The 25,152-nt window shown below is 43.5% G+C and overlaps 1 protein-coding gene across 2 annotated transcripts in view; it reads right to left on the bottom strand.

Annotated features, from left to right (window-relative positions):
- Window positions 1–25,152, bottom strand: part of LOC5515459 (dynein beta chain, flagellar outer arm-like) — a 76,083-nt gene that overhangs the window by 19,996 nt on the left and 30,935 nt on the right. For both annotated transcript variants that reach the window (XM_048733039.1, XM_048733038.1), the window contains exons 36-71: window positions 24,966–25,101; window positions 24,433–24,576; window positions 23,861–24,012; window positions 23,052–23,396; window positions 22,005–22,586; window positions 21,663–21,866; window positions 20,791–21,361; window positions 20,146–20,433; window positions 19,430–19,548; window positions 18,823–18,980; window positions 18,234–18,360; window positions 17,990–18,038; window positions 17,564–17,628; window positions 16,858–17,166; window positions 16,554–16,724; window positions 15,696–15,824; window positions 15,078–15,362; window positions 14,256–14,464; window positions 13,864–14,148; window positions 13,339–13,510; window positions 12,975–13,121; window positions 12,485–12,559; window positions 11,555–11,797; window positions 10,993–11,198; window positions 10,375–10,541; window positions 7,521–7,671; window positions 7,055–7,211; window positions 6,752–6,784; window positions 6,605–6,676; window positions 4,283–4,457; window positions 4,008–4,074; window positions 3,405–3,572; window positions 2,659–2,899; window positions 2,292–2,472; window positions 1,632–1,925; window positions 446–710 (exon numbers count right to left, since the gene is read on the bottom strand). In XM_048733039.1, coding sequence (XP_048588996.1) covers window positions 446–710; window positions 1,632–1,925; window positions 2,292–2,472; window positions 2,659–2,899; window positions 3,405–3,572; window positions 4,008–4,074; window positions 4,283–4,457; window positions 6,605–6,676; window positions 6,752–6,784; window positions 7,055–7,211; window positions 7,521–7,671; window positions 10,375–10,541; window positions 10,993–11,198; window positions 11,555–11,797; window positions 12,485–12,559; window positions 12,975–13,121; window positions 13,339–13,510; window positions 13,864–14,148; window positions 14,256–14,464; window positions 15,078–15,362; window positions 15,696–15,824; window positions 16,554–16,724; window positions 16,858–17,166; window positions 17,564–17,628; window positions 17,990–18,038; window positions 18,234–18,360; window positions 18,823–18,980; window positions 19,430–19,548; window positions 20,146–20,433; window positions 20,791–21,361; window positions 21,663–21,866; window positions 22,005–22,586; window positions 23,052–23,396; window positions 23,861–24,012; window positions 24,433–24,576; window positions 24,966–25,101 — 7,142 coding nt within the window. The remainder of the gene's footprint in view (window positions 1–445; window positions 711–1,631; window positions 1,926–2,291; window positions 2,473–2,658; window positions 2,900–3,404; window positions 3,573–4,007; window positions 4,075–4,282; window positions 4,458–6,604; window positions 6,677–6,751; window positions 6,785–7,054; window positions 7,212–7,520; window positions 7,672–10,374; window positions 10,542–10,992; window positions 11,199–11,554; window positions 11,798–12,484; window positions 12,560–12,974; window positions 13,122–13,338; window positions 13,511–13,863; window positions 14,149–14,255; window positions 14,465–15,077; window positions 15,363–15,695; window positions 15,825–16,553; window positions 16,725–16,857; window positions 17,167–17,563; window positions 17,629–17,989; window positions 18,039–18,233; window positions 18,361–18,822; window positions 18,981–19,429; window positions 19,549–20,145; window positions 20,434–20,790; window positions 21,362–21,662; window positions 21,867–22,004; window positions 22,587–23,051; window positions 23,397–23,860; window positions 24,013–24,432; window positions 24,577–24,965; window positions 25,102–25,152) is intronic.

Below are 25,152 nucleotides of genomic sequence, written 5' to 3'. Positions count from 1 at the left end.
GGCAGGGCTAGATGGGAGGCTAGGGGGGAGGGGAGGGCTAGACTTCTTGCAGTCCATTGGGGGAGGGCTAGACGGGAGGCTAGGGGGGAGGGGAGGGCTAGACTTCTTGCAGTCCATTGGGGGAGGGCTAGACGGGAGGCTAGGGGGGAAGGGAGGGCTAGACTTCTTGCAGTCCATTGGGGGCAGGGCTAGATGGGAGGCTAGGGGGGAGGGGAGGGCTAGACTTCTTGCAGTCCATTGGGGGAGGGCTAGACGGGAGGCTAGGGGGGAAGGGAGGGCTAGACTTCTTGCAGTCCATTGGGGGCAGGGCTAGATGGGAGGCTAGGGGGAGGGGAAGACTAGACTACTTGTCCATTGCTTTTGGCACACGCCCCCAACAATATGCCCGTTGGTCCTAACGTACTGCCCTTCACCAAGGTCTTACTCAGAATGTCATTGCCCTAACCTCTCGCCAAGGTCTAATTCCAGGATATTACTGCCTTCTTCCAGAAGCCTGATCTGCTCCAGGCTCTTGTTATTTGGGTCAATTAGCAGTGGGACGCGTTGCCATGACGACTTGGCCAGTACGAGGTTCTCGATCTTACGCAGTCCCATTCCTTTGGTCAGCAGTTTACGCACGGGACCATCCCCTAGCAACAGCTTGGAGATAGCCAATGAGAAGGCGTCGTACTCGACTAGGGTTTTGTCCATGACTTCATGACTTTGTTGCTCTGTGTTGAACAAGATGCGAGTATTACACCTCTATGGAATGCATATCATGCCGTTATTTTATCCTCCTGGAAGTTGCAAAACGTTTGCCAAGAACACTTTACCAAAGTTGTCTAAAAATCGTTGCGAGACTTTGGCATTTAGTGTATGTCTGGGCTCTAAGTATACATCTAGGCTGTGAGGTACTGAAGTGTATATCTGGGCTCTAAGTATACATCTGGGCTCTGAGGTACTGAAGTGTATATCTGGGCTCTAAGTATACATCTGGGCTCTGAGGTACTGAAGCGTTTATCTGGGCTCTAAGGATACATCTGGGCTCTGAGGTACTTAAGTGTATATCTGGGCTATAAGTATACATCTGGGCTCTGAGGTGCTGAAGTGTATATCTGGGCTCTAAGTATACATCTGGGCTCTGAGGTACTGAAGTGTATATCTGGGCTCTAAGTATACATCTGGGCTCTGAGGTACTGAAGTGTATATCTGGGCTCTAAGTATACATCTGGGCTCTGAGGTACTGAAGTGTATTTCTGGGCTAAAAGTATACATCTGGGCTCTGAGGTACTGAAGTGTATGTCTGGGCTATAAGTATACATCTGGGCTTTGAGGTACTGAAGTGTATATCTGGGCTCTAAGTATACATCTAGGCTCTGAGGTACTGAAGTGTATATCTGGGCTCTAAGTATACATCTGGGCTGTGAGGTACTGAAGTGTATATCTGGGCTCTAAGTATACATCTGGGCTCTGAGGTACTGAAGTGTATATCAGGGCTCTAAGTATACATCTAGGCTCTGAGGTACTGAAGTGTATATCTGGGCTCTAAGTATACATCTGGGCTCTAAAGTACTGAAGTGTTTATCTGGGCTCTAAGTATACATCTGGGCTCTAAAGTACTGAAGGCTCTAAATGTCAATTTTAGTACATACCTATACTGGCAACAGACTTCGCTTCCTCGGAAGAGGTTTGACAATTCGAATTCTCATCAGCGCGAGACTGACTCAAAGGGGTCTGTGCACCTGCAGATGCCGCACCATCACCCCTCTCCCTAGTCTTTTCTTCCTCGATTGCACCATCCCCCGGATCTCGGGCACCATCACTGTTAGCAAGGGGGTTGCCAGTTACTTGCTTGTCAAGGTCACTGTCGGTTTTTGAGAGGCCGTCTGTTTTGAAGAGTCTCGCATCGGGGTAGGGCGCGGAGGCGTCAAGAACCAAGGGGACCCCTAAAAGTTAAGAACGGTACACTTTTGATCAGTGGCAATACTCGTCATTAGCCATTTGCAAAACGAGTGGAAAAGGGGTTCCACAATGCAGACATCTTTATTCTGCTAAAACAAAGAATTCCTTTTGAAAGGTACAGATTTGTAATCGTTTTCAAAATTACGATGAATTAAGCTGATAATTCACATTTTACAAATGTACGGCCCACAATATAAAGAGAAAGTAATTTTCTAGCGTGCACAGTAGCCAATTCTGCGTCATGATCGGTTTTGAAAGTTTTACCCTCGCCTTAAAAGATTTCCCTGTGACTCAAACCCTCTGTCAAGGCTTTTCAATACGCCCCTTGCAGTCGTTAAACAAGATCGTACCTCGCTCTTCAAGGCAGGCAGGCCAGTGCACCGTCATCATATCTCGGCGGAAGCTGAAGTTATAAGGACCTAAGTACGACGAAAATGCGGCTGCGACAGCCACACCTCCAGCTATGGCGTTAAGGCGGTTCCTAATGGACTGCAGGATGTATAGCCACTTCTGACGACCAGACGCAAGCACCTGGATAAAGCAAACGGTATGTTAGCGTGTGGTGTTGTAAGGGAGAAGGAGAGGGACGAGGCGGGGTGGAAGGGATCAGAGGAGGTGCAGGTAAAGGCGGCTGAACGAGAAAAGTGACAAAACGATGTAAACTCCCTTAGTGCCACCAGGCACAAGGAGGGCAGGTAACAGTTAGCCATCACTCACCTTCTCAAAGTAAGCAGCCTGAGTAAGCTGCGCATCTAGTGTCTGCGTCAACTCGAACTGCCGACACTTGTCGATGGACGCATCCTCATAAGCTTGCGATAGGGACTTGAGGCGATCTTCAAGCCCCTTTAGCTTGTCGTCCATAGCGGTCATCTTGCTGACGGCAGACTCCTCCGCTGAGGAGGTCTCCGCTACCTTGGCATGCAGGGGCTTTACTTTGGATTGCATCATGCGATGGTATCTAGTGGAACAGAGTAGGGTGTCAAGGCAGATAGCCTAACAACGTTACAGAAGTCTGGAGACTCTGGTACCCAGGGTAATAAAAACCTTGCTCTCTACATATGACTGTGAATCTATCGTCTTCTCGGATAAGGAAAGGATTAGGTCTCTCAGTGCGGAATTTTTCCTACACTATAGAAACCTTCCAACCCAAATAGCTAGTGAAACTATATTAGCATATTTCTGGTCTTGCCCTAGGAAGGTAACGCGTGGTGTGACGTTACAATTTGATGTAACGTGACATGAAAAATTCCTGCCTGAGGACACAACGGACCCAAAGAACATGTTAACCAATGGCAAATTGCTAGTACTTTCCTACAGAAAGTAACGCATGGGGTGATCTTACAATTTTAGGTGACTTGACATGTCACGCAATTCTACCTGACGACACGTACTCGAATCATAAGTGAGGCCACGCCAATTTTTATGAGCTTGGTCTAGGAAAAGTGACTGTGACGTAATCCTACCTGACGACACCACGGACCCAAAGCACTAGTGAGCCGACGGCAGAATTGCTGGTCTTGCGCTCAAGGTAGTCGCCGGTAAAGTGTGGCTTCTTGAGGTATGGCTCCACCACCTCTAGCGTGCTTGGCGGGAGTTCAATCTCGTCAAACAGCGACAACTCCTCGCGGAACCTACAAAGTAATTCGATTACTAGGAGTTCAATCGGGGGTCAGACCACAAGGGGTTTTTTCAGAAGTGTAAAAAACCTGGTTATAAATTAGGGACTGGTCACTTTCTCGGAGGTTAATAAAGCTGGAGGTTACGTCTCTCATCGCGTTGTAACACGCTGGGGACGCTTGGGACGTTGGCCCGAGTTGACAGTGTTTACACATTAAACCTCACTCACGGATGTAAACTACGTAGAACTGTACACATAAGTGTGGCCGAATACAGTCAGCAGTTTATGAAGTGCACTTTGTTGTCTCGAGATGCTAATTGGCACTATACAAAGGTTTTGACTTCTTATGATGATGTGGCCACAAAAACTAAACGTTTCGAAGCAAGTTGACTGTTTTGAGCTTCTGTACGCGCTGCTGAAAAAATGATTTTTTTAAATGGTTACCTACCGGTCAAGATTTGCCATAAGTCTTTTGGCACCTTTGTTCCACGTGAGGTCTGATGTGGGCGACTTCACTACAAGGGAAGAGTATAGGATTAAGACAGTATATTGAAGGACTTGTTTATCAAGTTTCTAATGTAGATGATTGTGATTATGTTGATAACTACGATAAAAATATTTCGAATGATCATGATGATGACGACGCCTCCAATGATAATGATAATGACGATATTGCTGATGAACAAGATTGGGTGAGGTTAATACGTGGCATACAAGTCATACCTATAATGATAATGGCAGCTAACAGGTCTTCGATCTCGCTATCCGGCTTTTGCATGGCGCGGAGCTCCGTAAGCCCTTGTGCATCAAGGTATCGAAGCACCTTTTTCGTATCCGTCACTACCGCAGCAGCCTTGAAAACTGCACGCTCGTGCGCTATCTGGTACTCAGGCAGCGCCTACAGAAGGAAAAGACAGTCACACGGGCTTGAAAGCGTGCAGCCAAACCCAGGCATTCTGGCACGAGATGGGCTTAGATGGTGACTTGGAATACAGGAACAAAGGGGTTCTGTTATCAAGGAAACCTTTTAGAATAAAAAAAAAACTGTTCTAATTACACGATAGATATATCAAGCAGGTTAAAAATTAAAGAAAAGGCTTTGAAGTTTCTTCTGTCGACATTTAGTGCAACATAGTAGGCAATGAGGAGCGAACATCCTAAACCACTTTACGCTTAAACAGTAATATGCATATCTCGATATATTTGAAACGGTTGAGAAAAAAAAACTAGATGATTTAGTTAGAGTCATTAAAGAAAAACACTAAGCTTTAGATATTTGTTCTTCGTTCTCATGGATTTGGACTTATTTCAGTAAGAAAGTAATCGATCAGATTCACTAAGAGTAACTTGGTCATCGCGCGGGTACCCTGTGGTGTCGCCCGTCTGCCCGTGGAGCCAGCACAATTTGCGATAACTTCGTAAAACTTCACTTCAGTGAAATCATTATACAAGCATATATTTTAGCACTATCCGAGAATGCTTCATACTTAATAAAACCCCGAAAGGCACAGCAAAACTTACAATAATTTAGTTTTTAGTGTTTTTGTATTTACACTCACGGGAACCCTGCGTCTAATTTTTCCCGCGTTTTTGTTCTTCTAACTCGCGGCCGACACCGGGAGTATTGTTGATAAAGTTTTTGCATTATTTTCGTTGTGGCTAAAACCAAGAAAGAAAATCGACACATCTTAACACTTTTATAATACAAAGACGTACAAACGATGGACGGAAGAACAAACGATGTGTTTTGGAAAAAGAAGGTAAGACTTCAATTTAAAAACTTTGACGGAGCCATGAAAAACTCGTGTTGACATATTTCTAGCACTCAATAAGATTAACAGTTGAAGTCATGTGAGAGCCTTTCCTAACTATGAATTTAGCTAGTTTGTTCATCCATTATCCCATAAAAAGGATAGGAAGACCATGTGGTAATTGTGCGATTGATTGTCAGTAAACAAACGTCGCATTCTTTCTAAGAAGTGAACTATAATACTCAAGCTTTACAAGGAATAACTTTTTCCCTGTAAGCTTAAATAAAGAACGATTTCTCATCTGGAAATTCCACATCACATTTAAGTTCTGTCAGCTCTTTTGTGAAAAAAATCGAGCGAGGACCGGTTTTAGTTATTTTGTGAGTTCGAAGAACATTTGAAATTTAAAATATGAATTTTGGATTAATTCTAGAAAAAAAAAGGTTCATAAGGAGTTACAGGTTTTTAAAAGATCTGTTTTACCTACACATTTCCCTTTATGTATAGGATTCTTTTTCTACAGCTTTTCCTATAAAAAAGGCCATTCAACCTCTGGCTCATCAACCCCTAAAAACAGACTTCAAAATTAAATTACTAATTTCTATTCTTAATGTTACTTGGAATTATTTCTAGATATAAATGGGTTTTCTAATAAAAAATAAATTTCTAATAAAAAACTAAATTCTTAGTTTCAATTTGCACTAATTAACTCCACAGGGGTTTGTGAGAAATCTACTTTTGAAATAGCTATTATTCGAATCTGAGATAATATTTGCAAAAATCAACAGCACTGTACTCTCATTATTAGTCAACATAATAAATGGGTGTATAGAATGTACCATTTGACCTTTCATAAAATTATTTTACAGATAATTTAGCACTATACATGGAAGTTATGTGAAATGAAAATATAGCTACCTTTTTAAAACAAACAGCATCTTTTTGTAATGCCACACCGAACCCTATATTATGGTTTAGCACAAAAATAACAGATGTTCATACCCTTGACACCCTGATGCTTCAATATGGGTCACTCACACATAACATATGTACATACATTTATGTATTAAGCCTAATAAGCCTCTGGCTTCGGATTTTCCCTTTCAATAAAAGATTGATTGATTGATTATTATAATATGGCTTAAATAGATTGTACGCTGGCTCCGCTTTTAGGCAGTGCCTAAATCTATATATTAGGGAAGTCCAGCTCCCAATTTTGTTTTGGTCTTTACAAATTAAAATTCGCACTCAGAGAAAGAAAGGAAAAACAGCCAATCTGGAAGTCTCTCTTCACCTTTTTCAGCTTGTGGATTCGCTCTTGTTGTCGCTTGACAAGTCGCACTTGCTCCTCGGCGATAGCGCGATCCTATTCAATAAAAGGTATTCATGTTATTTTCGTAATTCAAAACATAAGAATCATTATTATGATAAAATGACCGACCTGTCCTATCTGCATAAGTAGTTGACGGTTCCCCTGAAACAAACAAACAAACAAAAAATAAATAATTAATTAATTGCATTTATTCCTATTTCTCATCGGAAGGGGAAAATAAGAAGGGTAAGGTGGCAAAAATAAGAGAAGCATCGGGATGAGGTAAGGTTGGGGTAGAATAACTAAGTGACAAAAATAAGTGAGAAAGAAGGAGATGTGGATGGAGTAAGGTGGAAATTCGACTAGAATAAGGGTAAGGCCGAAGCAACTGGAAGAAGAGTGTAGAGACAGAAGGTGAAAGAAGACGCTAACCTCCTTTTTCTGTTCCAGCACCCTTTTCTCGTGCTTGAGCTGTTTCTTGAGCTGCTCAGCAAGCATGGAGCCGCGCTCGATCGTCTTCAGTGCGGCCTCCACTTGTTCGTGCTCACGCACAAGAAAATCTTGACGCTTCTTCACAAGATTGATGAACCTTGATTTAAACAATACGGTTAGCTTAGAAATAACATCAAAACATGTTAGTTGTTTGGAGGCTGGTCATCTAGCCTTGACAACAGTAACAAAGCCGCAGCAACGAAAAATGTTCCCATTAGCAATATTTATAATATAACACAAAAAATAACACTGTAATAGCAACACATCAACAGCAGCAAAAAAATAAGACAGCAAAACGGCAACAAAATAAAGAAGACAAGGGTAACGACAAAAACGCACAGTACATCATTTTCGGGCGTAAGGCAAATAAATATCATCAATTAATAATTATCTAGGTCTAGCTTACTTTTCCACGAAAATCTCGAAGGTGGTGTTAGTGAGGTGGCCATGGGTACCAGACTCCTTGTCTGCGCCGTCTTGATGACGTAATGCAAGGTGCATAGACGCCATCAGGTGGGCAAGATTCTCTTTCTCCACCGCGTCAAGAATGTTCACTTCTGAAGAGTATATACGCACAAAGCATGAGGGGTTATAACAGAACTGCTTGATAACGACCGGGCACAGTCAAAGCTCTTGCTAGCGGCACATAGAAGAGAGCTCTTACAGCGAAGCGCGCTACCATGATCACTTCGACAGCATTAGGAGGTAGCCAATAAGGACGCGAGAACAGTGGTTCCTGTTTGATATTGAACTTCACTAGCCAACCAGTGTTGCAAAAAGAATATCGAATACGCATCAGAAAATGCGACAACATATAACAATTTAATGGGAACTGTATGTCGTAGCTTTAAGATGGTAACTAGCGTGTACACTTATCCTTAGACCAGTGTTAATTCAATCATACAGTATTACACAGTGGAGGCTGTATGGCGTACCTTAATGATGTTACCTATCGTTTGACACATTCACCTCATTGGTGTCAGTGTTAATTTAATGGATGCATTATAAACTGGGGCTGCATGGCGTACCTTTAAGATGTTACCTATCGTTTGACACTATCACCTCATTGGTGTCAGTGTTAATGTAATGGATGCATTATAAACTTGGGCTGTATGGCCTACCTTTAAGGTGTTACCTGTCGTTTGACACTTTCATCTTATTGGTGTCAGTGTTAATGTAATGGATGCATTATAAACTGGGGCTGTATGGCCTACCTTTAAGGTGTTACCTATCGTTTGACACGTTCACCTTATTGGTGTCAGTGTTAATGTAATGGATGCATTATAAACTGGGGCTGTATGGCCTACCTTTAAGGTGTTACCTATCGTTTGACACGTTCACCTTATCGGTGTCAGTGTTAATGTAATGGATGCATTATAAACTGGGGCTGTATGGCCTACCTTTAAGGTGGTACCTGTCGTTTGACACGTTCACCTTATTGGTGTCAGTGTTAATGTAATGGATGAATTATAAACTGGGGCTGTATGGCCTACCTTTAAGGTGGTACCTATCGTTTGACACTTTCACCTTATCGGTGTCAGTGTTAATGTAATGGATGCATTATAAACTGGGGCTGTATGGCCTACCTTTAAGGTGGTACCTGTCGTTTGACACTTTCATCTTATTGGTGTCAGTGTTGATGTAATGGATGCATTATAAACTGGGGCTGTATGGCCTACCTTTAAGGTGGTACCTGTCGTTTGACACTTTCATCTTATTGGTGTCAGTGTTAATTTAATGGATGCATTATAAACTGGGGCTGCATGGCGTACCTTTAAGATATTACCTATCGTTTGACACTATCACCTCATTGGTGTCAGTGTTAATGTAATGGATGCATTATAAACTTGGGCTGTATGGCCTACCTTTAAGGTGTTACCTGTCGTTTGACACTTTCATCTTATTGGTGCCAGTGTTAATGTAATGGATGCATTATAAACTGGGGCTGTATGGCCTACCTTTAAGGTGTTACCTATCGTTTGACACGTTCACCTTATTGGTGTCAGTGTTAATGTACTGGATGCATTATAAACTGGGGCTGTATGGCCTACCTTTAAGGTGTTACCTATCGTTTGACACGTTCACCTTATCGGTGTCAGTGTTAATGTAATGGATGCATTATAAACTGGGGCTGTATGGCCTACCTTTAAGGTGGTACCTGTCGTTTGACACGTTCACCTTATTGGTGTCAGTGTTAATGTAATGGATGCATTATAAACTGGGGCTGTATGGCCTACCTTTAAGGTGGTACCTATCGTTTGACACTTTCACCTTATCGGTGTCAGTGTTAATGTAATGGATGCATTATAAACTGGGGCTGTATGGCCTACCTTTAAGGTGGTACCTGTCGTTTGACACTTTCATCTTATTGGTGTCAGTGTTGATGTAATGGATGCATTATAAACTGGGGCTGTATGGCCTACCTTTAAGGTGGTACCTGTCGTTTGACACTTTCATCTTATTGGTGTCAGTGTTAATTTAATGGATGCATTATAAACTGGGGCTGCATGGCGTACCTTTAAGATGTTACCTATCGTTTGACACTATCACCTCATTGGTGTCAGTGTTAATGTAATGGATGCATTATAAACTTGGGCTGTATGGCCTACCTTTAAGGTGTTACCTGTCGTTTGACACTTTCATCTTATTGGTGTCAGTGTTAATGTAATGGATGCATTATAAACTGGGGCTGTATGGCCTACCTTTAAGGTGTTACCTATCGTTTGACACGTTCACCTTATTGGTGTCAGTGTTAATGTAATGGATGCATTATAAACTGGGGCTGTATGGCCTACCTTTAAGGTGTTACCTATCGTTTGACACGTTCACCTTATCGGTGTCAGTGTTAATGTAATGGATGCATTATAAACTGGGGCTGTATGGCCTACCTTTAAGGTGGTACCTATCGTTTGACACGTTCACCTTATCGGTGTCAGTGTTAATGTAATGGATGCATTATAAACTGGGGCTGTATGGCCTACCTTAATGATGTTACCTATCGTTTGACACGTTCACCTTATTGGTGTCAGTGTTAATGTAATGGATGCATTATAAACTGGGGCTGTATGGCCTACCTTTAAGGTGGTACCTGTCGTTTGACACTTTCACCTTATTGGTGTCAGTGTTAATGTAATGGATGCATTATAAACTGGGGCTGTATGGCCTACCTTTAAGGTGGTACCTATCGTTTGACACTTTCACCTTATTGGTGTCAGTGTTAATGTAATGGATGCATTATAAACTGGGGCTGTATGGCCTACCTTTAAGGTGGTAACTAGCGTGTGTCACTAGCTCCTCTTTCGACCAGTGTTTTAGCAATATGATGGATACAGTATTGGTGAGCGCTGGAAGGGAACGGCAGCGCTTCTGGAACGCGTCGTCAAGTGACGTGCTTGTCATGACGACACGGAGATTCTCCCTGACGGTCCTGCACACAAAGACAATGAAAAATATTTAATTGACCATTGTTAATATGTAACGTTTCTGATAAGTAAATTCATACGATCACCGTCATTAAAGGTTACAGATCAAGTTGGGAGCTAAGAAAATGATCCCCCTTGTACCCTTTCGATATGTCCTTCCTCCACACCCAGAATCCTCCGATCTACCCCTTATCTACATAGCCTCATACTTACCACACCACACCGTTAGTCTAAATTACAGTAGTCCAGCTAGCGTGAACCTATTCAATATGTGCCCCAGAAAATCGGCCCCTTCCCTACTTAAGCCCAAACTCTAAGGAAGAAGTCCCAGGCCACATCTCTTGTGTAGGTTACCTAGCCCAGTTTGCGTGACCCTTGACCCAGCTTGCGTGACCCTCTTCAATATGTGCCCAGAATTCCTGGATAAGCCCCTTCCCTACCTAGCACCAAACTTACTTAAGGAAGAAGTCCCAGGCCACGTCCCTGGTGTAGGTTAGTCCAGCCTGTGTGACCTCCGTACGGACTGCGTTGATAACCGACGTTTGCTCCTCCTCGGTGAAGAGGTGTGAGATGGAGCAGGAAACGAGGAACTCGCTGACGTACACGAAAAAGTCTTCCTCAATCATGTCAGACTCGGGCAAAAGCAGTAGCAAGCGTTCACCCTGCATTTAGACCGGGGACAAGGAGAACATTAACAACTGCCATGGCCATGTTTCTGTTTAATGCAAACATAGGGGAAGGGAGACTAAAGACACAACAAGTACAACGGGAACATCAGCCATGATAAATCAGGGATGAATTGAGTTTTATCATTATCAATGTTAAAATTAGAACTTTACTTATAGATAATATTGAAATTTCAACGACGTCATAAAGGTATGAAGTCATCATATGGCGTCACATCAGAAAATTATATATTTTATCTGTTAATGTGAATGTCGTGTTAGAGTTTTCTTTTTCTCATCAAATTTCTCAAATTTAACACTAAAATATCTAATACAAGTATACAACGTCGCACCTTCACTCCGGCCCTTGTGTAAGCCTGCACTAAATCAGCCTTGAAGCTCTCCAGAGTATACTTAGCATGGTTAGAGATAGACGACGGGTTGATGCGGAACACTGAGTAGTCACACAGGTGTGCAGAAAGTTGGGCCAGCTTGGTAGCCTGTCCGGGTGATCCCTCGGACACTATCAAGGCGTGGCCGCACTCGTGAGGGCATTGGATGATGCGTACGAGCCGGCAGATGACCTCCATGACGTCCTGTTCACAAAGAGACATTTAAAATTGTATTGAATACATAGACGCTACTGAATAGCACTAGGCCTAGAGACAAGAACGATAAGAGAAATACATTTTTGCGTTTACTATTATATAACAAAACAAGATTGATGGAGCAAATTAAAGTGTAAAGAACAATTCTATCCAAAACTTTAACCTGTTTGGCAATATTGTCCTTATAACACTCCATTATCTTCTGTAAAATTATTAGGAACCCACTGATTATTATATTCAAGGTCAATTAACAATTTAACCTTCCAATTACAGTTGACAGCCTGTTATTTTGTATTCTCATAAAAAGTTATTACAAAGAAGCAAAAATAAATCTTAAGCCACGACTTAGCGAGAGGACAGTGTGTTAGAAATCAAACCACGCACAACAGCATATTTATGTTATATAGGCCAGTATCAGCCTTGTGCTTTCAACAGTGCTTTTTTGGGTGACTACACTTGGTAACGTCGCACGTAAACACGTGCTTGCGAATGAAATCCCGTAATCATAAAAGGAATCCAATTTATGAAAAGACAGATGTCTCGAAACGTCCAAAATATATTTCTCTCGTAGCGCTTAAATTTCCATTTTAGTGTTAATTCCGTACAAACTTTCATCTAGCAACAATGTGTGGCCGTTGAGCTGCGGTGTATTAGAATGGGTTGATTGTGGCTTACTTCGTGAAGCGTGATCTTGAGCCTCGGGAAGTCCTTGTTGTACTCCTCAATGCCGTGCTCCAGGACAGCACGAACCTACATCACACCACCAGGAAACAAAAACAGACCTTTGTCTTCACATAATAACATAAGGAAACAGAAGAGGTCCTATTCTTGAAAAGCTAGATCCATAATAACACAGATAATGACATTAGGAATCACCTAATGTAAAACCGTCCTATCTTGAAAAGCTAAATTCATTATAACACACAGATAACAAAATAATTTCATTTCTTTAGTTTGAGTGGTGCAACTGCGCTATCACTAATTATAATACTCAAAGTGTATCCCCGGTTGTGAAACACCCGTTTTTCGATTATTCAGGACAGTTTTGTGGGTACCAGAGGTGCATTATTAATAAGGTTCCACTGTATGAGGACAGTTTTGCGGGTAACACTGGTATCCTTATTAACGAGGTTCCACTACAAATACCGACGAAATACGCCCTGACCTTGGCCATGTCTGTCACGTGACGATAGGCAAGATGCACGTCATCTTCGTTGACTTCGCTAGCCCCAGTCCCCATCACTTCTCCAGCGGAGTCCTCCAGATCGATTAGATTGGTGAAGAATGGCGTGGCACCCGTAATCACGGACAGCTTGAAAAGAAGGGCAATATTTTAATGGCTCTCGCCCTTAGAAATCCCGCTATTGCGGACCTTTGCTTAAATCCAGAACCTATCCCAGTTATTAAAATGTCAGAAAATCGAGGGTTCCAAATTTCATCGCCTTCACATATGAAATATTTTAGCCACTAAAGTTGCTTTTTGGCCGCGGCGGGGAAGGCTAACTATGAGATATACAAGAGCTATGTACCTGGTCCTCATGTGTAAATCGTTTTTTGGCCGCAGTGAGGAAGGCCTGCTGGAACCTTTCCTTATCCACGGCGTCAATCAAGCGTCGGCCGTATACCCAATCGCACTCGTGTTTCCAAAGCAACAGCAAATCACGATGGGAACAGCCAGGGCGAAGAGTAAGACAAACATTCCTACAGTAACGAGGAAAAATGAGGCACAAACTTAAATCTATTTGATATGATGGTTCTTTTTAGGAATCTGGGTATGAATAATTGATGACAGTGTAGCCTGTATGGTTAGCAAATCATTCAATTCACCCCTCTTCCCTTTCCTCCCCTTTCCCCACCCCCCATGGATAAAAATACTCAGATGCACTTCACCACCATCTCAATCAGTCCTCACCTTAATATCATAAGGCCACCTCCCCAAGGGTCAGATCATCTGATGCACTCCCCCCTTCTCCATAAGTTTTCTCCTAAATTTCATAGTACGCCCATTCCCCCAGGGTGGAATCATCTGAAGCACTCCCCCCATCGGCTCTAACCTGAATATCATAGTAAGGTCCGTCATTGTGAACAGGTAGTGACATCTCTGAGCCGTGGCAAGGTACATAGTACGCATGCTGTCCTGAAGCTCGAGGGTCACATATGTCATGGCGCTTAATAGCTCCCTCAAAACGCGGTCCTGGTGCCCAATCCCTGTGCTCTCTATGTGGTTCTCCCCAGTCCCCTGCGAGGAGCTGTCTGCGGCAGTAGGCTGGGGCGGGTGAGCGTTCAGAAGGAAGTGCTTTTCGAGTTGCTGAGTGTAAATGTAATGCAACTCGCTGATACTGCAAGGGCAAACAACATGACACAAGTTATTCTACATCTTGTCCAATTCTCTCTGTACAATGCCCTCGCCCTGCGGTTTTAGTAAAAACAAAATCCAATAAGTTACCTCGGGAAGGACACACTGAGGAGTGCAAAGTGTCGCAGGAGTCGGCTGCCCAGCTTGGCTGTGGTTGGTGAAGTATAAGGATTGTACGAAGAGAGGTAAGACACGTCACGAACTTCTCTCCACTCGTGTGTCTCTGGGTCAAACACTCCACCGTGGTCTATATGCTGGCGGACAAGCTCACAGGCCGACTGAGTGCTCCATTCGTTTGACTAAAGGGAAGGTAAACAGAGTGTTAATAGGCGGCGAGACATAAAGACGAATGTAGTACTGCCTTTAGTAACTGAGACCCAAGAAAGATTCAGGCATAGAACATGAATTAAGCCCACACCCTTTGTGATACCGTTGGAGTGCATGTGTTTCCATCCGACATCGTGCTCCTGTTACGAAGTTGTGCCTGTATCCAAAGGATTTTAACAGACTACTCACTCTATTGCCTCAGTTCTCTTGAATAACTTAATTATTTTAACACCCATATATCGCCTTGTAATGATATCTAATGTGCTACATTAAACGCATCTTGTTACTCTTAAGAACATATGTATCAGCTAGTGGCACTTCTGACACGGTTTACTACTCACTCTATTGCCTCAGTTATCTTAAATAACTTAATTATTTTAACACCCATATATCGCCTTGTAACGATATCTAATGTGCTACATTAAACGCATAAGAACATATGTATCCGCTAGTGGCACTTCTGACACGGTTTACTAACCTTTCTGAGGTTCAGGTCATCTACAAGGCACGCGAGTCTTGAGTTACTCTTGGTACGTATGTATACGCGAGGGTATTTCTAACAATGGGCTCGCTCAGTTTACTAACCTTGCTAAGGTTCAGGTCATCCACAAGGCATGTGAGTCGCTTGTTACCCTTGGGTACAAATGTATGTGCGTGTTTCCACTCCAGGTTTTTGGCCATCTCTCGCCACAGGCTACGACCTGTCGTGAACTTGTTGCAGTATACAGTAAGGCTGAGGACTTCGCCGATATCGCCGCCATGTTGGCGCAGTCGGTGCCTTAGGGTGGAGGTCTTGCCGCCTCCTTCTTCCCCGATCAGGAGGACAGGCTTGCCGGCATCAGCGAGAAGGCCAACCAGATGGGAGATGCGCTAGAAAAACTCGCAGTGTTAAAGAATGCCGGTGGTTTCATGTGAAAATACAAGGATTAGCTGGTTACTACTTCGAAGCAACCAGCTACGATTGAAGTATAATTTTTGATAAACAATTTGAATTTATCGGTGTTATTGGATGGGGTTAAATGATGGGTAACGTGACGCGGCATGTGTAGTTTGTGTTCTTAGACTAATGTTTGTAATTTTATTCCAATTTGCCTTATTGGGCCTAGTAAGATCCGTGGGCCGTTTGCGCTGCGTGACTGATGTCACCTGAATGGTAATGCGTGACTAGTGTTTCATAAAAGGCATAATGTGATGGGTGTATACCTCATTGTGAATCGTGTGTACATAGGCCTCATTAGGGATACCCTCGGCAGCCGTCTGGGCATAGGGCGGCACTGCACCTCGCCAGCTGATAAACTCGTGCGTCTCCGGATTCACATAGTAGTTCCACACCTACACAGAGATAACACCAGACATGTAAAAACCATCCTCGGGGACCCAGGGCGTCGCGGAGATCGGGCACACAGGGAGCGCGAGAAAAAGAAAGAGCACTGAGAAAGTCTTTCAGTGCTCTTTCGTTCTCGCACCACGCTCCCTGCGTGCCCGATCTCCGCGACACCCTGGGTCCTCGAGGATGTGTAAAAACATAAGGATTTACCGTCCAACACCTACACCAGGTAACACCAGGTATGTAACGATAAAAAATTATTCAAAAAGTAGACACGAATAAAAGTCACGAGCCAAAAATGCTTATCGTCTCATAACCACCATGTTTTTTCCATCTTCGGGGACCCAGGGCATAGAGCCACACTTTCTTCCCCTTTCTCTCTCGAATAAGTGTGCTCGAGTGAAGAGTGCACTTCGGACCACAAATTATTGCGTAATAAATTATTATGGTACAAATTTTCTTTATCTGCTATTTTCGAAACTACTGTGACTGAATAAGCTCCGCATTCAAGCCTCGAATAACAAAATATTAATGATAATACAAAATAATTAACGCGGTTAGAACATACTATATACTTAATGCGAGTAAAATCCTAATAGGAACATAAGATTCTAGTAAGCTCACACACGTTCAACAAGTCAAGTTCAGGGCCAAGAAACACGCACTGCACAATCTGTGACATCTAACAAGCGCTGTGGTACTTATTCACCGTGTTTCTCTAGATGGCCTCTTACCATTTCGTCCCCTGGGAGGTTAACAAAGGCACACCACTGATCTCTCCACCACTGGCTGAAATAAGACCGGTGGCTATCCTCCAGCGTCCCGCCAAACGCCCACATTGCCGCGTAGCAGAAATAGTTCTCAAATTCGCTAGGAATCAGGTCTTGGTAGTTAGCTATGATCGCCTGTAATTCAAAGGTATGACATAACATTATTACACGAGTGTAAAAAACGTAGAGCACATCAGTCAAATCTTGTTTTATAAATGGGCTAAAAAATGTTAAAGCTGTTCCAAATGCAAGTGCCACTATAATTTACCTCAACTATAGTAAGCAACGTGTTGACCATCCCCATCTCCGTCACTGACACCACGTGTCTCAGTTGCGATGGTTTGTTATGTCCCACGGGCGCACCCGTCTGGGGCGGGACCGAGGTCTTGGATGCAAGGTACTCGAGGGTCGGGCCGATATAGCGATCACACAAATCCCTCAGAACCCCGACCTCGCGCTCGGGGCGGTGCGTGAGCCAGCGCTCCACCAGTAATGGCCAGCTGACATCTGAGCTATTTAGTGCGAGCATGCCCACAGAGGACATGACTGCTGGGGATAGGTTCTCCAGGGACTCAAGCTGTAGTAAGAGGAAGAGTAACAGGAGTTAACAGATGCAATATATTTTTACATACACTAAATATGCGAATTTGTAAGTTCTAATATAGACTATAGTCTACTTGCAAGAAGTGGATGGTGTTTTATCACGGAAAACTCGATCGTCTAATCGTCCGTTTTCGTGGCGTTGAGGTCCAGCCAGGAAAGAGGGAGCGGGACGCAATGAAGCGCCTGCAATACATGCCAGAGCCCCTAAAGAGGCGCCAAAAGAGGCGACACATAGTTTAGGAGACCCCGTCAGACGAATGTTTTTTTTAAAGTGTGTGCCCTGTGATCACATCAGCGCTGAAGATGATAGTTTAACTAAAGTACATAGTGATGGAACAGATCGAAGAAATTCATGTCGCATAGGTTCTCACCTCCCATAGAATCAAAAGCGCTTCCGGGACTTTGATCCTCTCGTTATTTCCAAGAACCAGCGTGCCTAAAACGTAAAGAATACGTATTAAAGTCTCTGAATCTGACAAGTGTGGCGCATGTTTTTAACGGCTTTGAAACCCAATATTGAGATTCTCATCTAAGCAGCCAACTCCATCCTCTTTATTAGCTTTCACTCAGTGTGGAATTCAGCCATCATAAATCATAAAATAACGGTTCATTCTGCAGATATAGCTATTTGACACAATTCCGACCAACAAACATCTGGCAATACATATACAATTAACCCTGAAGTGTTGAAATGGTAAAAAAAAATAGGGACGAAGCGAAACCTTCTTATGACATATGACTATGGGATCAATAATAGGTACGTCCGCCTTTGCATAAGTATGTTGAAAATGACCCACCGCTATTTTGAATGACAGAACCGAATATCTCCATTTGTCGCGAATCAATCTGAAATGCAAAGAGCATAACCATAAATTAAGGCGTAAGGCAACAACACCCATTGACAGAAAAGACAGAAATCGATTTTATTTGCTGGAGGTATTGGAACGTCCAGCATGGTGAGTGTTTGACTACTCGAGTTTAGCACTGGAATATGATTCAGCATATTTTCCGTTGACATGCATTTATAAACATCTACAATACCGTTCCGTCCAGATGAAGCCACTTCATGAGTGTCTTGCCGGCGGCCGTGTTATGCCCCATCTCCTGTAGGCAAAGCACGCGGCACTGACGACGCAGAAGAACAGCGACCAAGCCGTCCTTCCACTCCCTAAAAAACGGAAGATTAATAAAGAAGCTCCTTCCAATCCATAACAATGGATCGATAAAGCAGCTCCCTCCAATCCAAAAAGAACAAAAAAATCAATAAAGAAGCTCCTTCCAATCCATAAATAGCAATAGATCAATAAAGCAGACAAATCCTCTTAGTCAACCTAGCAAGTTGCCAAAACTTGGGAAATCCAGCAAATGAAAATGAGGGCAAAATATTTTGACGCTCCTGGAAATTACAGGGGCATACTATTTCAGACGGCATATACACCGTCAAATACTTGAATAAAGTAGAAATCTTCGATAGTATATTATAAAGACCGACTCAAACTGGGCAAGTCTTAAAGCTATCTCACTTATCTGCGCAATATTTTTCCTGGCACTTGGATCCAGTGATCCACGTGATTTCGTAATTGAAAATGGTGGATGATTTTCAGCTATGCAATTTCCGGCGACAGCTTACCTTGTGACAGGGTCTGTGTAGCCCAGCAGCTCCTCGCTTTCCATGGCGCCCGTACAGACAGTATCCGTCTTGACTTGGTGGCCCATCTCACGGTGGGCGGCGGCCAGGGTCTTGATGCACTCCGACTTACCGCATCCACTCGGACCCGTCACACAGACCTAATACGGGAACAATGGAGTGAGTCTGGGCCAATAGGATGTAAGCGTTCGGCCCCGGCACGCAAAACTTATACGGAAACAATGAACTGAGTCTGAGCCAATAGGATGTAAACTCTCGGCTAAGGCGCGCCAGACTTTTATGGGATAATATGGATTATTGGGATTATATGGAATAATGAAGTTAGTCTGAGCCGATAGGATGCAAACGCTCAGCCCTGCAACGCAGACCTTATATAACGCTGACATATTATGGGGACGATGTGAGTCTGAGCCGTGGACCCCGTCACACCTACCTACCTAATGCGGAAATATGTGCGTACCTTTCGGATGTAACACCAAGTTTTTATCCAATTAAATTTCAAGATCGTACCATGCCTAATTTTTCGTTAATTTTTGTTAGCACAAAAATTTACTCAAGAAACCGTGTACACCCGATGAAGGATACTTACCACTTTGTGCGCGGAGACCAACTCCGCAAGCTGCACCACACGAGATTGGAACGATACTCCCGGCTGCAGGCCGAGTTTTCCAGTTGCTACTTGGATAGCGTCGGTGATATTATCTATCGCTGAAAATAAAAAATCGATAAGCTCTCGTAACATAGAAAAGACAGTGCTCCGGTTGCTACTTGGATAGCGTCCGTGATGTTATCAAGCGCTGAAAATAACAAATCGATAAGCTCTCGTAACATAGAAAAGACAGTGCTCCGGTTGGTAAATTGGATAGCGTCCGTGATGTTATCAAGCGCTAAAAATAACAAATCGATAAGCTCTCGTAACATAGAAAAGACAGTGCTCCTTGTGAGCGTGATACAATGGGAAACAGTAGCCGAAAACTAACAAGTTTTGGAAGTGTCCATTAAACGCAGTAGCTCCTCTTCCTCATCTAAAAAAGGTTAGTTAAACGTTATTGTAAACAGGGAGTAAATCCACTGCCAGAGGGATAGGGGAAACTAACACAGAAATGGCGAGACGACAAAATTCATTTTCAATGAAAATGATCCCTTACTGTTATAGAAAATTTCTGACTGATTCGTAGGCGCTAAAAAGGTTTCGTAAGTGAGGATTAACCTTTTGTAGTTGTTATCGCGTGCGAGTTTGCCACCCAAAAAGTCAGGTGTTTTCTAAGTGCAAGTCGCATATTGCTAGTGTGTCTAGTCACGTACCATCAGATTTGTCGGCGGGTGTCTGCTGGCGGCTTGGCGACATGACAGGAATCTCGTCCAGGTTACAGACAGGGTCATTAAGGGCCATCTTGCCATTCACCACCCCGTAGCTGTCAAAGATCATGGGGACTTGCACACCCGGGAAGAGGTCGGTCAGAAGGGTGGCGAACATGATGGCATCGTCGCCGGACAGGCCGGGCATGAAGGTGTCACGCAGGGCAAGGACAATGGCTGTTTGTTCAAGTTTTAGTGTCTCCTGCTCAGGGTCCTCCTCATGCTCCGATCCATCTATAACAACATGGTAGAGGTTGAGAACTCGTCGAACAGTTCATATTAACAACCCCTCTTAATTAATATATAAAAATGCTTGCGTCTTTAGACGCATACTGCCAAAAATCAATGAATACATAAATACTCGAATACTAGCCCTCCATATCAGGAATACAAGAGTCCCTCGTTTTATCATTCTGAACTGATATTTGACATCTGTCATTCACCATTTGCACTGACAACGTGTATAGGGAAGGGCAAAGTTGAGGCCCCGATCACAAAGATCCTAGGTACACCCAACATTGGATATGGAAGGGTAAAGTTACCCCGTATTACAAAGATCTTAGGTACACCCTGACAGGACGGATCACTCACCACCAGCATTAGCTTGCGCGATGACAGCTCCATCAGCTTCCACACGAGATGCTCCATCTCCCTCTCCTCGCACCACCAGTACATCCGCCTTTTTGCTCCCAGCGGCTTCTTCCTCGCATCTGAACAACTGTGCACGCGCGTTCTCCACCATTCTCTTGACGCTTACTAGGCCCCAGCTACTCACCCTCTGGACACATGAGGAGAGGTTCATCGGGAGGGCCTTGGAGGTGGACGGGATCATCTTCTGGCAGAGGTCCTTCAGGGTCGTTATCTTATTAGCTATGGAGGTCCCATTGATGAAGCCTTGACTGAGGAGCCACACCTCCAGAATGATGGCCCAGTCGGGTCCTGTCACAGCGACAGGGCGAAAGAGAGCGAGGAGGTCCTTGGGAAGGTGCGAGAAGGAGCTCGGAAAGGAGGGGAAGTACCCGACGCTTGGAAGGTAGTTGGTTAGTTGGGTGTAGGTGGAGTTGGTAAGGGTGGCAAAGCAAGCGGCTTGAGGGGATAGGGTGACTTCATCGCCTTCTATCACAATAGACGCCTTGTTTCCACGGAGTCCATCCACAACAACCTACGTTAATAACAGCTAAACTAAAAGACATACAGAGGCAGAAACAACAGCAAATGACTCAGTGCATCTCTGTATGAAAAGTGGTAGTTACATTCGGTTTATCTTTCTTACAAAAAGGAAAAAAGTCGTGGGGCAGGTAAACGGTAATAAGGTTTCATATAACTAAAACACGATAATAGAAGTGTCGAGTGACAGAATAAAGTGTTTTGAGTAATAGACTGCCATTGCAGCTACGTAACAAAAGAAAATGCCATTAAAATAGTTGAGTGACATTCATATTGCGTGAGTGATGAAGACGAACCTGGAGTAGTTGCGTGACAATCGAGAGCACAGGGGCTGTGATAGAGGTGATGTCATTAAAGCAGACCCAGGCCCCCGAGCTGGCAAGCCCGCGAAAGATGTCCACCAGCATCGTGCGGTTGAGCCCGTGTGAGGAGTTGAATGAGTACAGCGGATTACCTAGGATCTTTGCCAGCTCACATACAATCTCGGTTTTACCACAATCCTGAAAGGGAAAGTTCCATGTGAGAATTATCGATGAGAAAATAAATGCTTTAATTGATTTTTCTTACTTTTTTGCTGCCCGATAAATTACTTAATAATTTCGATGGTTATTTTGAAGTTTGAAGTAATTTGAACTCACCGACGTTCCACTGCTCACTCCAACCATTTTGGAGGTGAGGGCTTGGGTCAAACCCATAATGCATCTATCCGTGAGGGGACTGAGAGCGAGTCTTGTGCACGTGCCTTGGTACTCGAACCCATACTCAAACGGCATGTCCAAAATGTCAACTTTACAAGTCTTCTCTTGCTCGTCCCAGCGATATCTCGCGTGCGTTCGCCATTCAAACCAGTCAGCGGTCGTTTTTATCTGCTCACCATTGCCTATTCTCTGCATAAGGTCACGCAAAAGCTCGCGCTTTTGTGACAGTAACGCAATCAAGTTGCTGATTTTCTGAATCTGGTGAGGGTATAGAACCATAGTGCTGGATTCAGATTCCGGTTGTTCCACAGTCGCTGATTCTTGCTCCTGTTTTTCAGGCTTAGCAGAGGAGAGTGAGATGTCGGATCGTTTGTCGAGGTCACGTGACGCAGCGCTGAGGGTGCGGTGGGTGGCGCTAGTGTTGCGGCTAAGGGCTCGTTTCTGGGATATTTCGTCCAGCGGTTCGGTTGATTCTCCGTCTAGCTCACCTCTTGTCTTTGGGCCTTGACCCTTCTCAGCTCCCTGTTGAAAAAAGTCACTCATTACGGCAAGCAGGATTTATTACAAATGAAATGTTCAAATAAACCGGGATGGCACCATTGTATTGTCACAAACGTATCTGAGTGAAAAAGTATAGAGAAGTGGATGGATTTTACATCCAAACAAAACAGGAATGGAAATTTCTTTCCATACGTTCCTACGACTAGGATAAAAATATTTGAATTACGAATGAAATGTGAGCTTGACTGTAAAATCAAAAAGCTCTCCTATTTCCAGTCCTGCTGGACTTTCTTGGTTGTTCGGAGAATGAATTTGCTCCCTGTAGTCATGATAGACTAATACAGACATTGTAATGTTCGTAAATAACCGTACTTATCAGGGTAATAGTTGACTTTCACCAATTATTGGTAATAGAAACCACCTAGCTCCAAAATCAATAACTGGCGACGAGGATAAGTTTACATTTCCTAATGTACTCCATCTCACCTTGAGCATAACAGCAACAGACTGGAGTATCTTAGAAAGCTTGTTGTAGACTCCCTCCGCCGCCGATTTATCCCCGCCTAGCACCTTCTTCAAAGCTTTATCTATCTTGTCACGAAGCTCCACTTGTGTGGCCAGTAGAACAACCTCGGTACAGTTATCCAGGGTGAACGACTTCTCGATGCGACCGTAACTACTGGCTGATCCGGGAGGCTGGTCTTGGGGTCGACTGTCTTGCACAGTGGGGGTAGAGGTGAGTACGGCACCGAGCTGCTCCTGAATGGTCTGTCGAAGTGTGGTTAGCAGCGTCGCCAGCCAGCCGTCAATTGGCCCGTCACATAGTACAGTCTGTAAGGAAATACTCATGTCAACCAGATTATACAAGCAAAGATCAGGCAAGCAAAAGCCCTAACGTTAATAAGACTTAGATATCCGAAATTATTCCAAAGCGGTCTACAAAAGCAATCAAACGAAAACATTTATCATACCATCTAACATTACGCACTTTTAAGGACAAGATGAAAAGACTTTCTTGATGATATTTTCGTAGGCTATAGAACCTTATGCAAATGAGATATCGGTTTAAGTAGCGAACTAGATCCGTTAAAATGACGTTGAAATTCAAGCCACCCTATGACGTAAGTGGCTCAATACTATCTCCAAAGCATAACATCATGCAGGGCAAGTTATATTTTAGACATTTATGACAGTTGTAAATAATCAAACAAATAAAATATGGTCTCTGTGCTCGAGGTGTAGCCGGTCACCATAGTAACTGATGTTATCTGTCTATCCATCAGGGACACCCTTACCTGCTTGAGCTGTAGCCGTTCACCATGGTTACTGATGACACCTGTCACTTGGAAGTAGGTCTGTCCCTCGGACTCAAACTCTTCGTAGTCAAGGCAACCGAGGTTCTCCACCACTTTACACAGGTATGGGTTCACAAGGCCAGGGTCGTAACCTAGGTAACAGGAGGGAAATATGGCCAAATGCCAAAAGTTGCACTAACTCGACTAAAGGCACTTAGAATGTTGGTGTGATATTATGTATGCTAGAAGATGTTATGTATGTGTATTAGAATGTGTGATGTGAACACCGGTTTTCAAGTGTCATTAAAAATAAAAAAATATTGGCATCTTTTGATAGAAACACCGTCAAACAAATAAACTTGGAAGATGACATGAAGGTGCCAGGGGGGGGGGGGGGGGGTAACGAGGTGATCACGTAAAGTGTGACGTCATCGATGGCGTCATAAAATAAAACTTTGACAACACATCAAACTTAAAGAACCGTGATGAGCAGCATGATGGTTCGGAGCTCCGCTTTTAGGATGTACCTAGATATTTTATATATATTTATGTAATTTTAAATGCTGACTCACCGTTGCACACCACGTGTAAGACGTCTTCAAGAGACAGAAAATAAAAGCGTGGGAATTTGAGCCTGCGGCGCTCCAGATGGGTCAGCAGGGACTTCCAGCACTGCTGCAAGTTCATGTTCAGCTTTTCGAGCTTCGTTTGGATATCTGCAGAGTAAGAACAATAAATTACATGTGATTATATATAATTATGCTGTGTGTCGTGGTAATGGTACGTATATGTGTACTGGATATGTTGGTTGTGTCCTGAAGTGTGTTTAATGTAACGGAATGTGTTATTTTGAATTCAGGGATATGTTATGTGTAGTGGAATGTGACATTTGTGTATAGGTGTGTACAAATAAGTAACATTTTTACTAGGATGAATGATATCTGTCCTTAGATGCTTACCTGTACAGGAAGGTGGTGGTGCATAAAAAGTCTGATATAGTACTTTGATGGAATTTGTTGTATATGTGTAATGGAACGTGTGTTATATGTACTGGAATATGTTACATGTGTACTGGAAAGTGTTGTACTGGAAGTCCTGTACTTACTTGTTCTAGAGCACGCCTGAAGCACGTTAGGATTTTTTTCAGTGGCCTTCATGAGAACTCGGAAATCTCTGTTGACGGCCGAGAATAGGTTGGTCTCGTGTGGCATTGAAATACGGAACTCCAGGCTTGAGTAGACCTGTACATTAGAAGTTTTCACAATAAATCAGCACGGGTTAAAGTGGGGGCT

Source organism: Nematostella vectensis, chromosome 9, assembly GCF_932526225.1.
Source record: "Nematostella vectensis chromosome 9, jaNemVect1.1, whole genome shotgun sequence".
Taxonomy (NCBI): Eukaryota; Metazoa; Cnidaria; class Anthozoa; order Actiniaria; family Edwardsiidae; genus Nematostella; species Nematostella vectensis.
This window is presented reverse-complemented; position numbering and strand designations above follow the sequence as displayed.